Genomic DNA, 15188 nt, shown 5'->3' on the forward strand with positions numbered 1-15188 from the left:
TTTAGTGAGAATTATCTTACGTAAATTTTTTGTTGCCAATCCCACCTAAAATCTAATTGTCTTTCAAAATTACAAATGTAATGTGTCCAACAAACTCTCCTAATATGAATGTTTTCGAGTTTTTTTAATATTTTCATCTAATGTTTTCAAACAATGCATTCTCTTTTTGACAATTTATTTAATCAATAGTTTTCTTTAAATTTTATAATGATATGGAATGAACTGATTGTTTTCAACCCAGAATTACCTTATTGCAGAGACCCCTGTAACCTAATTTCTTTTCCCAAGTTTTTTTTTTAAATTACCTTTTTAATATGCCAAACAGTGGTAATAAGAATTTGATATTTCAATATAACTAGGGTCTATAGTTTTCAAATAAAACACATAAAATTTTATGAAAACACATAAAACATTTCAGGAGAAAAAGTCTTTTACCGATATTCTTTGGAATTGGGTTTATTCAAGATGCAAATTTCATATTAATGATTTTATTTACTTTTATAAAAAAATTATTGAGATTTTATTTCAGTTGACCCACTGATTTTTTTTTATCAAAATACATTTTTATCCCATCTTATGCTTGTTTCACTAATCTTATATATAAAAATGGATCGCAAAATGTGTTGGTAAGCGCATAACTCAAAAACACCTGGACCAATTTGACCAATTCTTCTTTTAAAATGTTCGTTCATGTCCAAAGATGGTTCTTACGGCGAGAAAAAATCGAATAATTGCCGGGAAAACCCTAAAAACAGCCCTTTTCCTTTTTAATCGAGTAGGCAACGAAATTTGTAGAAAAAACAATGATCTTTGTCAGGACATTTTGTGTAGTTTTTGATAATCTAATTTTTAATATATTTATATAAACATAGAAATATCTTTCTATTAATTAACGAGCTATATTGGCAGCCAAAAATATTGATGTAAATGAATTAAATTTCAAAATTCAAGAACAAATTACAGGCGAATCAGTTGATTCGGCAACTAACCAAGACGATCCACCGGAGTTTTTAAACTCGCTGGATTTGCTAGGATTGTCACCTCACAATCTTCAATTAAAGGTTGGATCGGCAATTATAATGTTGCAAAATATCGACCAACCGCGCCTTTGCAACGGTTGCAAATTCGAAGGTTAGCGATAAAAAAAACTACCATATAACGTGATGGAAGCTACTATATTGAAAGGATAATATAAAGCAGAAGATGTTCTCGCACCGTGCATCCCAATGTTTCCGACTGATGTGCCATTTGAGATTAAACGACTACAGTTTCCAGTGCGTTTATGGTATCATTAAGTGTTTGTGGTATTAATTTGGAAAACCCATGTTTCTCACATGGAAAATTGTATGTTGTCTGTTCCCTTATTGGTAAACCATCAGATTTGTTTGTCTATGCGCCAGGTAATCAAACAAAAAACATCGTTTATCACAAAGCACTACAATGAAAATTGAACTGATTTTTGAATTATGATTTACATGATTAAAATTACTTACTTTTAAATGCTTATAGTGTTTTATTTAATTATTTTTAATTTACACCGAATTATTACCAGGGTGACGGTTCTGTTCAGGATAATTTTTTGCAAAGAATAGAAAAAAAGTAGGAACAAAACACCGCCACATTACAATTTTTTTTGACAGGACGAGGTCTGTCGGGTCGGCTAGTATAATTTATAAATTTTGCTGATGTATATTTCCCTAAATAAATTATAAATTTTGCTGATATATATTTCACCACCGTTTATTTTGTCCTGAGTTTGTTTTAAATTCGGCGTACAGTTGGTTATGTGCGCAAATGTGAGAATGCTGTTGTAGTGGATGTTCGTACCCCCTCATTTATCCAAAGTTTTGATGTAGTCTGGCTCAACGATTTTAATCTAAATGCACTCCCTATGCAATAAAGATCCCCTATGAGAATCACTATTATTTTATACGCCATTTGTTATGATTGCCTGCAGGACGACATGTCAGAATTCCATCGTCAAATTTGAACTGAATATAAACATATTTGTGAATTTATCGATACTATATTGGTATTTTTATGCTAAATTTCTCTAAATATACGCTAAATATACTCGCATAAACTTTACTTGACTCTATTCTCTACCAAATATTACTATAAATCTAGACGTATTCGTGAATTTGTCGATATTATATTGCATACTTAATGCTAAATCGATCTAAATATACTCTAGTTATAGTCTTATAAACTCTACTCCCTACTCATATATTATTTTTTCTCCTACTCTACTCTGCTTTTATATGCTATTTTCTACTCTAATTATACTAAATATTACTTTAAATATAAAAGTATTTGTGATTTTATCGATCCCATATTGCAATTTTAATCATATACTCCACTCATACTCTACTCATACTCTAAACAAATGTAAACATATTCGTGAATTTATCGATACTATATTGCAGCGTTAATACTTGATTACTCCAAATATGCTTCAATTATAAAATCCTATACTCTCGTTTTTTTACTCCCTACTCCCTACTTTACCCATATATTCTAATTACACTGGATATTACTCTAAATATAAACATATTCGAGATTTTATCGATTCTATTTTGCAGTTTTGATGCTAAATTACTCTATATATACTCTAATTAGGCTCTCATATATACTCTACTGAACTTAAACTCTACCCATGTACTCTAAATATTCTCGAATTATACCAAATATTGCTCTAAATATAAACAGATTTTTTTATTTAATCTATGTGAACATATTTTTTGTCATTTAATAATAATTATTTTTTTACTTATCGCAATGTATACAGAGTATTCTAGGAGTAAATTAAATATGTGTATTTTTCAATGCGTTAAATTTTGTAATAACTAATGATAAGACTTTTAATTAATACCCAATAGTAATTTTACTGAACCAATGATATTTTGCAATGCTAATATGGTATTTTTCCTTACTGTCATGTGGACGTACTTTTTTTGACTTGTACCTATTTAGATTTAAGTAGATTGGTATAGTAGATTTAAAATCATTATACCACATCTAAAAAAAATCAGTTTGATTTTAGTTTTTTTATGCTAACTTATGACATTTATATTATATTTATTCGCTAAATAATCATTGATTTTTAGATATGTAACAAGCTGTATATATATTTCTCATGTTTCTTGCTAATGTTGAAATATTTTCTTGATTATATTTTTAATTTTTCAAGTAGGGTTCAGAAAAAACCTTTTCTTCTATGCCATATATTTATAAAAGTATATTTATGGTAAAGCGGACTTTTTGTGTATCTGTAAATTTTCTTACCGCAATTTTCTCAATAATACTTATTTTACTATGTTGATGAGTTTAATTGGAGTGTATACTGGTGAACGTTTATTATTTGTTTACATTTATACTTACTATGTGTACATTTGAAATATTTTTGATTTAGCTATTTATGCAAGGCATATGACATTAAATTATTTTGTATATTATAAAAATGCACATTTTTTGAAAAATTACTTATAATACGATTCATCAAAACTATTTTTTGCAAGTATCTATTACATTTTGATCGTGTTTATTGTTTTATGTTCTGCAAAGCGATCTTTTTTTCGAATATAATATTCTATCATAAGAATTATTTACTACGTACATAAAAAATATTTTTTGTTTGGCTAATTTTTACAATACATATAAAATTAAAGTATTTTATATAATAATATAAGCATGTATTTGTTGTTTTTACATGCATATGCACGAATCATGAAAAACAGTTTTTTGAAAATATCTATTTGATTAAGATTGTGTGTATTGACTTATATTTTATGAAACACGATTTTTTCCCAGAATACAATGTTCTATCCTAATATTGGTATTAATATGGTGTTAATATTTAATTTTATATTATTTTCTATGCACATCTAAATTATATCTGGCCTAGCCAATTTGGAAATGCCTATAAAATTGAAATGTTTTATATAATATAAAAACGCATTTCTGTTTATAACAAGCAAAAATACGAATAATTAAACCATTTAATAATTTGTTTTTTTATTCATATTCTATTCTAATAATAATATTAATATAGTATTCATATTTAATTTTAAATTATTCAAATTTTTTTGATTTGGCCATTTTTACAATGTATTTAAATATTTCATGAAATTAAAAAACGCATTTTTTTAGAAATTATTCATTACATTTGGATTGAGTTCGTTGATTTATTATTTATGAAATATTTTTTTCCCGAAAATAATATTCCATCCTAATAACGTTAATATTTTTTTCTGATAGTGTTAATATTCTGATAGAACTTATCTAATTATTTCAAAAATATAAATAGAGTTGATTTTATTAAATATTGAGACAGTTTTGTGAAACTTTGAAGTACGACATGATGGTTTCAAAATATTCATTTTTTGACCTTTAGGAATTAGAATTTAAATTAATAATAGTGAATCATGTTAAAAACTCTATGCATGGACACCGTATTTACAATAAACTATTAATATATACTAGTACTTAATAGTTTTATATTGAATTTATTCACTTTTATATTTCACTCTCAAATTTGATTTGAGATCATTTTAAAACCCGCATATCCGATGCCAATCTGTTAAATTTCAATTGTGCATGCTGGTACTTATGGTATTATAAATTATACACTTATAAAGTATTTGATTTTGGTTTTGATTATATTGATTTCAAAGTACCAGACATGTACCATGTACCTTGTAAATAAGAGAAATAATTGCAATACTATTAGATACTGCTGCACCAATTTTTAATATTTTTCATAATAAAAATGTCGAAACGCTGAAATCCATTTCTATACTATCAATTTTTATATGAGATGCAAATATATTTATGGAAATAGTGCATTTCTTTCACTGTACTTTTAAGTTCTTCATTCGTTTTACAGAATTTTTATAGCGATAGTTAGTTTACTACGTTGCCGAGATAGATTTCAAATTTAATTTATCTAATAATTATAATAATATATCTATATATTATTAATATATCTATCTATATTCAGCTTCTTGATAAATTAGAAACTTTAAACTTTATCTTTATATCAATTTCGCTAAGTAATAATAGCATATTTATATAAATTCTGCACTCAAAGTAGACTCAGTATTAGATCGAAATTGAAGTTTGATTTTGTTATAAAAAAGATTATTTGATTTTAATTTATAATGTTCTGAAAATACCGGACATGCACTTAATAAATAAGAGAAATAATTGAAATATCATTAAATACTACTATACCCAACTTAAAAAAAAAATTATATTAATTTCAATACGCTTAGAAATTCATTACTAATTATTATATTTTTTATATAAGGTACAAATGGACTCTAAAAAGCCAAATAAATATATTTCCGTTAATTAGTTCATAAGTTAGTTCTGCGTAGTCCAAAAGTGTTGAAGATTTTATCTATTAAGACAGTGGTTTCTAACCTTCTTCGCACAGCGCCTCCCGCTCTAATAAAAAAAAATGCACTCTCTCCTCTAATTTTTTAACACTTTTATTTCACAAATACTCAACTGATATTATTAAACTGATATTAAATTAATATTCAATATTATGCAAAAATATGCATAAAAATATTATTTTTTATATTATATTAAATTCTTTGGTTTATTTTTGAAAATAGTATTTTGGAAAGCGAGGGGGCGTGAATTAGCTCTGGAAACCTAAGCATTAAGGTGTTGTCTTTATTTTTTTTTAACTTTTGATTTAATTTTAATAATTGTAATACATAATATTATTTTTAATATATCTATCTGCGTGGGGAGTCAGGCGCCTCAAAGTTAATCTTTATTTTCGCTAACAAGGAGAACCTCAGGTTTGTCTTCTTTCTTGAGATTGTGATGGCACTTCGCACAATAATAAGGTTGGTAGTCAAACTAAACACCTTAAAATATTACAGGCTTATGAGAAGTGGTTTAATTATAAAAATTAATTAAAAATACGAAAAATAGACCGCGCGCTATACAGATGCGTACAGTGTTCTGTTTTAATCTGCTTCTACTTTTTACATTCGGATTTATAGAGTTAAAAATGATCGGATTCAAGTGCCATTTGCGCACAAATATTATACGTATTTTTCTGAAACTGACTTTTGTCTTTTCAATTAGGTTTTTATAATTTGGATAATATTTTAGCAGAGAAGGTTGCATAATTTTTTCGATTTTTATGTTGCAAATTTTTACGTACATGTTGCGCGCGCTCGGTGCCACCCCGCTCAAATAAGCTTAGCGGTGTTTCGATCGATACGCGCTTGTACACATTGTAGACACAGTCCGACATCTAACCGTGGTTACCCATAATATTAAAATTTTCATTCTTATTATATTATGTGAAATTAATTTTACCATTGTTTTAATTCAATTTTTTTCAACACTTAACAAAGGTAAGAAATATTAGGCAGTTTGGATTTAAATATAATAGAGAGATAGATGATTGTATACGGAGATAGTAAATGGCCATTAAAGCGCCATAATTATAAAGCTTAACCGTGGTTGCAGTATATTCTAAATGGTTAGACCTGCCTTTGCCAAAAACTAATCAGCTAGTTTTCCCATCAGTAATAGAATATTTTGTCATTTAAATCGTGCTCTCGAAATCGTCGTCGAAAAATTGTATCCGCACATAAACATGATTTTCTAAGGTATACCAAAATGTTCAAAGGGTCTTGAAACGTAATTTGCAAGATTTAAATATATATATATATATATATATATATATTGATTTATTGATAGTTTATTATAACGTTTTTTAATTCAATTATAATTTGATTTTAACTTTTTTTTTTTAATTTCAATTTTTATAACAGTTAACAAAACATCAAGTAACATTGAGTAATTTAAATTAAATAAATCAATAAGACAAATACAATAAAACATATAGGGGATATTTCTATCAAAACGCCGTCCACAAGATAACAATATAATACAAGAGAAAAAATAAAAAAATAAAACAAATGGTTTATGGAATTAATGTTAAAATTTATTTTTCAGTTTTTATTAACACTATTATATTATTCGTTCATTTATAAAATTAGATTTTAAAATTTTTTAATTTAATTTTTTAACATCAATTAGCATTGGAAAATATGGAATAAAATACAATAAAATAAATAGAGCAAAGAATTTCAATTGGCACGTGATCCATGCAATAACAACATAACACAAGATAAACAATTTAAAATTCAATAATAAGTAAAACAAAACAAAACGAAGATTTTAATATCAGTCTTAAATAACTTATTTGAATTAAGCTTTTGATACTTTTCTGATATTTTTTGGTAAGACGTTCGATATTTGTAAACACTATTATAATGATTATAATATTATATTTTACTATTATATTATTATTCTATTGATAAAATTAGATTTCAACATTATTCAATTTCTATTTTCACAACTATTATCGAAACAAGTAACATCGGATAATTTAAAAAATGAGCTAAAATACAATAAATATACTGTTGTATTAGTTGTAGATTTTAAATTGTTATTGAAACGCCTATTAATAAATAATAAAATTATGAATTAAATTCATATGTTTTCAAATTAAAATCTGATAATTTATTAAAAAAGTAAAATGAAACACATATATTTTATAACCACAGCTGTAAATATTCTATCTGAATTATGTTTCTGATTTCTTTCTGATAATTTTTGGTATGACATTTTACTATTATTTTATGCACTGAAAATAAAATTTGATTTCAAGATTTTTTTTAAATCTCAATAACAGTTATAACTGTTACAAATATCGTTGGGTTATTACTTAGATTACCATTTCTTAAATAGAAAATAGATTAATACAATCATTAATAGTAGATAGTAATTTGCCCACTGACACACCATGAGTATTATGAGGGCAATATTTTATAAGATAAATAAAAATAATAAAAATTATTTTCAAACAAAAGTAAAGTAAAACTCAAATACTTGTAATATCTTTCTAATATTTTTTGAGATGATATTTAATATTCATAAATACTTAGCACTTAATTTATTTGATAACCTTGTATTCTTCTTTTTAACTTCCACGTGAGCTTCTGATTTTCTAAAATTTTATTATATAACATCCAATAAACTTTTGGCACTGTCAATAATTTTGGTCCTGTATTTTCTCTTAAAAATATTTTATAATATGTACAATTATTCTCTAACATTTAAATTTTGATTTTAAATCATTGGTAAACAATTATATTGTGCACCAGTAACATTCGATAAGTAATTTGATTTGGACTAATTTTTGTGGGTTCTTTGCGACTTTTATTTAAAAAAGTTTTTTTATAAAGGTATCCATCAAGTTATTAAAAAAGGATAGCTACGTTATTTTTACAATTTTTTAAATTAATTTTATAAATGTTTCAAGTTTCTTTTAGAACAATCTTTAGTGTACAAGAATAAACATGTACATAGTGTTATTCTATTTATAAAATAGTATTATATATTGATTTTGAAAATACTAAAATTTTCCTTAGTTTATAACTTTAGCCGAACTGTAAGGATTTTAAGAAACATCAAAACTTTTTTATCTAAAAAGTTACTAGAATTCTGTGGAATATACCGGCGATCTGTTATTTTAAATTTTTTTTATTATTGATTTTATAAATTTGAATGTTACACAGAGGCATGTATAATATATCAATATTATAAATATTATATGCGTCTGATATAATCTTATAATTTTAACAGTTTTCTTTTGCACGATAACTCGAATATTACGACTTGCACATATTTTTTATGATAGTCGTTTTAGTTTCGTATTTATTTAAGATAAAATATATTCAATATTTCTGTTAATTTTTTGCATTTATTTGCATTCTTTGCCAATTTCATTGTTGTTATTATTAAAATATTATATATAAAGAATTTGAATTTTATCATTGTTTTTTTACGACATCTATACCAACTGTAATGAAGCTAATAAATTCTAGGGATAAATTATTGTGAAATCAGAATACAATAATTATTTGTTTGGTTTCTCACAATTTTCTGCTATTTTAAATATAATTTTGCTATGTATAATATGGTTAAATTAAAAAAAGTTTCGATTTTAATTTAATAAGATAGTATATTTCTTGGCCTTCTACAAATATTGGAAAACATTATTCCGACTTGTTAACTTGCCGTGTGGCAAATAATTGATATCGCAAAAAATCGAACATGAAACTTTTGCATATTTTTACGTTTCAGAAGTTTATGTACATTTTAGCTCACCTTTGAAAAAAGTTGATATATGTGGTATGTGTGTATGTTCGAATACAATCTTTCGTCCACGATATCAGGAGCACGAATCAACCGATTTGAATGATTTTTATATTAGATCGATAAAATAAGTAGAGGAAATTAACAGTATTAATACGAATTATTTTAAAACAATTGTTATTACTCATTCATGTGTTTTCATTGATGATTGGTTATTTTTATTTCACGAATATTTAATTACTGTACGGAAAGTTCCAGCAATTTGCCTTAAGGTTTTTTTCTTCGTCACTAGTTTCTTTTTACTTTACTGTTTACTTGATTCTATAGAAACCATCAATGAAAAGCTTTTCTTATTTTTAGACTTATTTCAATATATTATTTTTATGCCGATGTGCCAGTTTGGTTTTAGTGCCTGTTTTTTTCTATAACTTTGATCGATGATAATGAGGTATCGAAAATTTTACTTACTTACTTTTTGCTACGCTTTATATGTTTTTTGGGTAAAAAACCGATGTAATATATCATTACGAGCATATTTTGACAGCAGAAAAGCAAGCTGTTGTATTTTTTGGACATGCTTCAACATGATACGTGTTTCTATTAAATTATTTTTTGTATTGTCTCGTATTTTTACTTATTTTAAGTTTAGAAATATTGGGTGAATTAAATATTATAAGTTAATTAAATAAATTGGTACATAAGTAAATGTAACGTTACTTTGAAGGCTCAATGTATATATTGATAGAATATTTTTTACTAACTCATAATTTTGTGATTAAACTGCAACAAAATTTATTTCATTAATTTTGTTTATAGTACAAAACTTATATGCTATAATTTTGTACATGATACGTAAAAGCTCTTTCGCCTTTTTAGCAATTGTTTTTATCCCAAATTTTTTGCTGGTATAATAAATTTTGACTACAAAAATGATATTATATTTTTTTTATGTTGTGTATTCACATTTTTTCTTAATTGGCACATAAAAAAATGTAACGTTACTTTGAGGACTCAATGTATATATTGATAGAATATTTTTTACTAACTGCAGCAAAATTTATTTCATTAATTTTATTTATAGTACAAAACTTATATACTATAATACGTAAAAGCTCTTTCGCCTTTTTAGCAATTGTTTTTATCCCACATTTTTTGCTGGTATAATAAATTTTGACTACAAAAATGATCTTATAATTTTTTTTTAATGTTGTGTTTTCACATTTTTTCTCAATTATTTTTCATAAATCCATTATCGTATTCTGTGAGTGTATGTTTTTCTAAAATGCTGAAACCTATTCGATCGTATTTTGTATTTTTCGTATGCAATTTTTCTTTATCTTTTTGATAATATGCAACTAGATGTTTCTAGATGAAGTAATGAAACTAGATTATTATGAATTTCGTAAAAATGCGTATATATTATATTTTGTTAATTACATTTCCATCGATTTTATTCTTCTGATTAAAAAATTGTTGTGAAATGAAATCATTATGAATGGAATTAAATAATTATGCACAATTAAAATACTAATTATGTAATGCATGTAATTTATAAATATCACATAATTCTGGATCGCATTGAATATATAGATGGCATGATATTACATGTTCACTCCATATTATTCAATTCTTTTATTTATAAAAGATGAACGTGGTAAAACTTTTTAATAAAATATAAGGTTTATAATACTGATTTTGAATGTTTGTCAATTTTACTCAAGATTATTGTATATTTTTCAACACTTGATATTTATTATGACGGTGAATTTTTTGACTGATTAAACGAGGCAATTTTGTGGTTTTGTCTTAAACATTAAATGTCCACTTAAAAAACTTACTAAAACAGCTTTTACAATACTACTTTAGCAATCTCTCCGTTTTCTTACACTTGTACTCATGTGTGATATTTTTTGGATATCAAGTGATTTAAATAAAAAATTTGATTTATAATCATGTGTGATGTTATTGGATATCAAGTAGATATAAAAAATTTGATTTATTTTTATAAATCCGATGATTTTGCAATTTTTTTGATTTGATAAAATTTTTGCGGTTTATGAATTTATGTATTTGGCTTGATATTCATAATAATTTTTATGCTTTGATAGCATTATTGGAGACTGGGTACGATTGTGCCAGGGTACGGTGACAGTCGTCAGAACAGCTGAACATTACTGTATTTGAGATAGAGCCCGAAGGGATAAATATGAAGTATATTTGTTCGAATAAGTTTCCATTACTGAATTATCAGTGCCCTATATTAACATGAGCTGTTGACTGCATTGCTTTTAAAGAGTAAAAACGTTTTTTTGTTTGATTTATTTTATTAATAACTGCTTTTTATACAGATAGATTAGATACTTTGTTTTTTATTTTTCTGTACGTTAGTGGTTTGTTACCAGCAAGTAGCTTTTTGCGGAAGTAATTTATTTCAGTGATACCGACGAGAGGAATTTATTTCAGTACGAAAGGAAAATTCAATGTAAAAAAGGATTTCAAATAGATTTTTTTGTTAACTTTGTTTGAAAAATTATGTTTTGTTATATAGTATTATATTATGTGTTAAATATTCTTGACAATAAAAATTGTTATAAATATAAAAATGTTTATTCACATTGTTTTTCAACCTATTTCTATTAGGGTTTATACAAAAACCGACATTTTCGAAAACCGGTTTTCGAATTTTAATTTTACTAAAAAACCGGTTTTAACCGGTTTTCGAATTTTATATAGAAAATAAATTTTTGCTCGAATATTGTGTAATTTATCTGAATATTTAATGTAATTTAGAACCGTATTTGACTGAATTTATTTATTGTTCAATTTCATAGATAGTAATAAATTTTTTTTTATTTTAATTAGTAGAACTAAAAAATAATAGTTTATCTTGAATAAATATAACTTTGAAAATAATTATTCGTTATTCATGCATCATTTTCACATATAAGAATAAAAGAAAAGTTTTTGAATAAATAAAAATAATACATTTTTAAATAAAAAACATTCATTAAATTAAAAAAATAAATATATATTAGATACATGTTGATACATACTGTGATACATACGTTTTAAATATTCTCATACTTGCGACCAAATTATGCTTAAATGTTTTTAAAGCCTGATATTATAACTCTAAGTTTTTTGTTGTTCAATTTGTGGTTTTAAGGGTTTAAAACTCTTTTTTTTAAGTTTGAGTAAAGGAAATTACTTCTCCAAGAAGTGGTCACTCTGATTTAAATTAATATATATACTGGTATAAAAATCTAAATTAATATATACAAAAACTTTCTGGGAATCATTGCAGACTGATAAGACATTAAATGCTATTGGACCGATATGATTTCAAGAATCAAAACGCTTTCATCTATCTTTTATATTTGTCATTTTCTAATTATACAGCAAAAACTGACTTTTTTCACTAAGAAACCGGTTTTCGAATTCCATAATTTTCGCCAAAAAACCGGTTTTTGAAAACAGACAAACCCTAATTTCTATAGCCTCCAGATACGGTTGTGACACTCGCCCTTTACTCGTATGATTTGATATTATGATTAATCTTTCGTATTTAAGAACAGAATTTTTCTATATCCACGTAGACAAATTACAATTTAATTTACATTTCTCCTAGCTAGTTGCTAATATAACAAAATTATTGCTGATTCAGAAAAGAGTGGCACAACCGTACCCAGTGATACTAGGTTACAATTTCAATTTTTAATGAAATCATGCTAAAAATATTTATTTTTTTCTACAGATTGAATTCCCAATTGTCGGGTGGTGTTGGACAAGGCATTCCCGGCCAGAATAGCAGTACGCTGTCGTCCAGCCAGCACTGTCCCTCGCTGGTGCCGGTGTTCCCGCTAAGGGCAGCGCACACAGGCGCCCATGGTGCGCACTACTCCCCATACTCGCCGTCCAGGTTTCACATCGACAAACGATGTCGGCACCGCTGCTCATGGAAATGTTTCAGCATTGTCTTGATATTACTCAGTGTAGCACTTACTGCAATGCTGGCTTATTTTGCAGGTAATTAAATAAATTTAACGACACATAATTGAAAAAGAATTTATTTTTAAATCATTAGTCGTATTTGTTGTAACAGCATATTGTTGCTTTGAACTATTTAACTTCCCGTAGGGTAAGTGATAGTAATCGCAAAAAAATGAAAACGAAAATTTTTATATATATTTACGTTTCAGAGATTTCTGAATATTTTGGCATACCTTAGAAAAAAATGATGTATGTGTGTGTGTGTATGTGTGTTCGGATACAAATTTTCGTCCACGATTTCGGGATCACGGATGAAGCAATTTGAATAATTCAAAAAACATTCGATTCGTATTGATAAGGAGACGTGCTGATTAGTTTTTGGCGAAGGCAGGTCTAGCCGTTCCGAAAATACGGGGCAAAAAGTGCCGAAAACGGTAACTCAGTTTTTAAGAGAACGGAGCGTCCGATTTGAATAATTCAAAAAACATTTCACTTGTATTGACAAGATGAAGAATTGATAAAATTTTCATGAAGGTAGGTCTAGCGGTTTCGGAGATATGGAGAAAAAAGTAAAAAAAAATGAGCCATTTGGCGGTCAAAAATGATCATTAGACATATGCACATCAAATTATCAGATATTTTATAGAGATTTTAATAATAAGTATACATTTTGTTAACATTTCTATGGGTTCCATACCAATGCTTATGCGTTAGACAGCGACGCGGAGCTTACGCGCTTTATGTTTTGTTTCTATGCAGTTAAAGCAGTACGATTGCTTTGAAAAGAAAATTCAGATCTTCCACATCTTCCAAAAAAAATTATTATTTTTTTTTTCAAAAAAAAGTAATTTTTTGTCCAATTTATAGTCTCTCAAAAATCTTATTTTTTCAATTTTTTTCAAAAATGTTAATCGTTTTTAAAAAAATAATAATTTTTGGTACGGGAAGTACCAGCAATTTGTCTTAAGGCACGATGCCTTAATTGCCTTAAGACAGAATTCCACTTACAGCTAGTTTAATAATTATTTTTTTATTTGGATTTTACTTTTTTATATTCATCGTATTTTATCACTCACTCATTGTAATGCAGGCAATTGCGTTTAAATTCAATCAAATTTAAATAAAAAAATTAAAAATTACTTTAAATTGATTCGAAGTATTTATTGCAACAGTATTTTAGCCATCAAGTACTCATTTGTAAACGATTATACACATTTGTCATTTGTGAACTGAACTACTTATTATATGTATGTTTTACATGCCAGTTTAAATACTGCGGACAATTAATTTTTAACTTATATTGTTCAATTTTTATTATTGTAAATGAAGTTTCTTAGTTGTGTCAAAAAAAGAACATGCCATAAAAATATATTTCCCAGAAATAAAAGATCACCTCGTAACAATCCAAGCGTTTTTGTGCAATTCTAAACATTTAAATTTTATAATTACCAATTAATATATGTCACTTAGACTTAACTTTTTTGTATGTTAAACAAAACTTGTCTTATAATTATAATATATTACTGATTCTAACTCTTTGATTTTCTATCATTTTATTGAGATTACACTAAGTTATGTTTTATTTCGTACTTCTGGCATTTTCAATACTAAACACTCTCTAAATTGATGTTGATATTATTACTACGTTACTGTATTAGCATGTTACTAATTTAAATAAAAAAGATTGTTTTCTGAATATCCCAAGCTTTTATGCGATTGATTCACAGTATTTTAATGATTTAGTTACAATTTTGGCATACCTTATTTTTAGTATAATTTTAATAATTAGTGTTGAGTTAATACGATTTTTTTGAATTACAAATGCAGTTGCATATTTTTTACATTATATGAATATGGATTTTGGATCTAAACTTATGTATTTCTTTATGAAAATCTTTATAAAAAGCTCGGTTTTATTACACTATATTGAATTAGTATGTCAATAAAATAATGACTTTAAAACATTCCTGTTGACACGTCCTGATTAGTTTTGGTAAAAATGG

General features: G+C 26.1%; 1 protein-coding gene across 1 annotated transcript in view; it reads left to right on the forward strand.

The window, feature by feature from the left end:
• The window catches only part of LOC113387635 (teneurin-a-like), a 186849-nt gene that overhangs the window by 45547 nt on the left and 126114 nt on the right, over positions 1–15188 (forward strand). The window contains 1 exon segment of the mRNA XM_026624990.1: positions 12950–13221. Within this exon segment, the coding sequence (XP_026480775.1) occupies positions 12950–13221 (272 nt within the window).

Source organism: Ctenocephalides felis, unplaced genomic scaffold, assembly GCF_003426905.1.
Source record: "Ctenocephalides felis isolate EL2017-DRISC unplaced genomic scaffold, ASM342690v1 CF-g0.4_SCAFFOLD_03572, whole genome shotgun sequence".
Taxonomy (NCBI): Eukaryota; Metazoa; Arthropoda; class Insecta; order Siphonaptera; family Pulicidae; genus Ctenocephalides; species Ctenocephalides felis.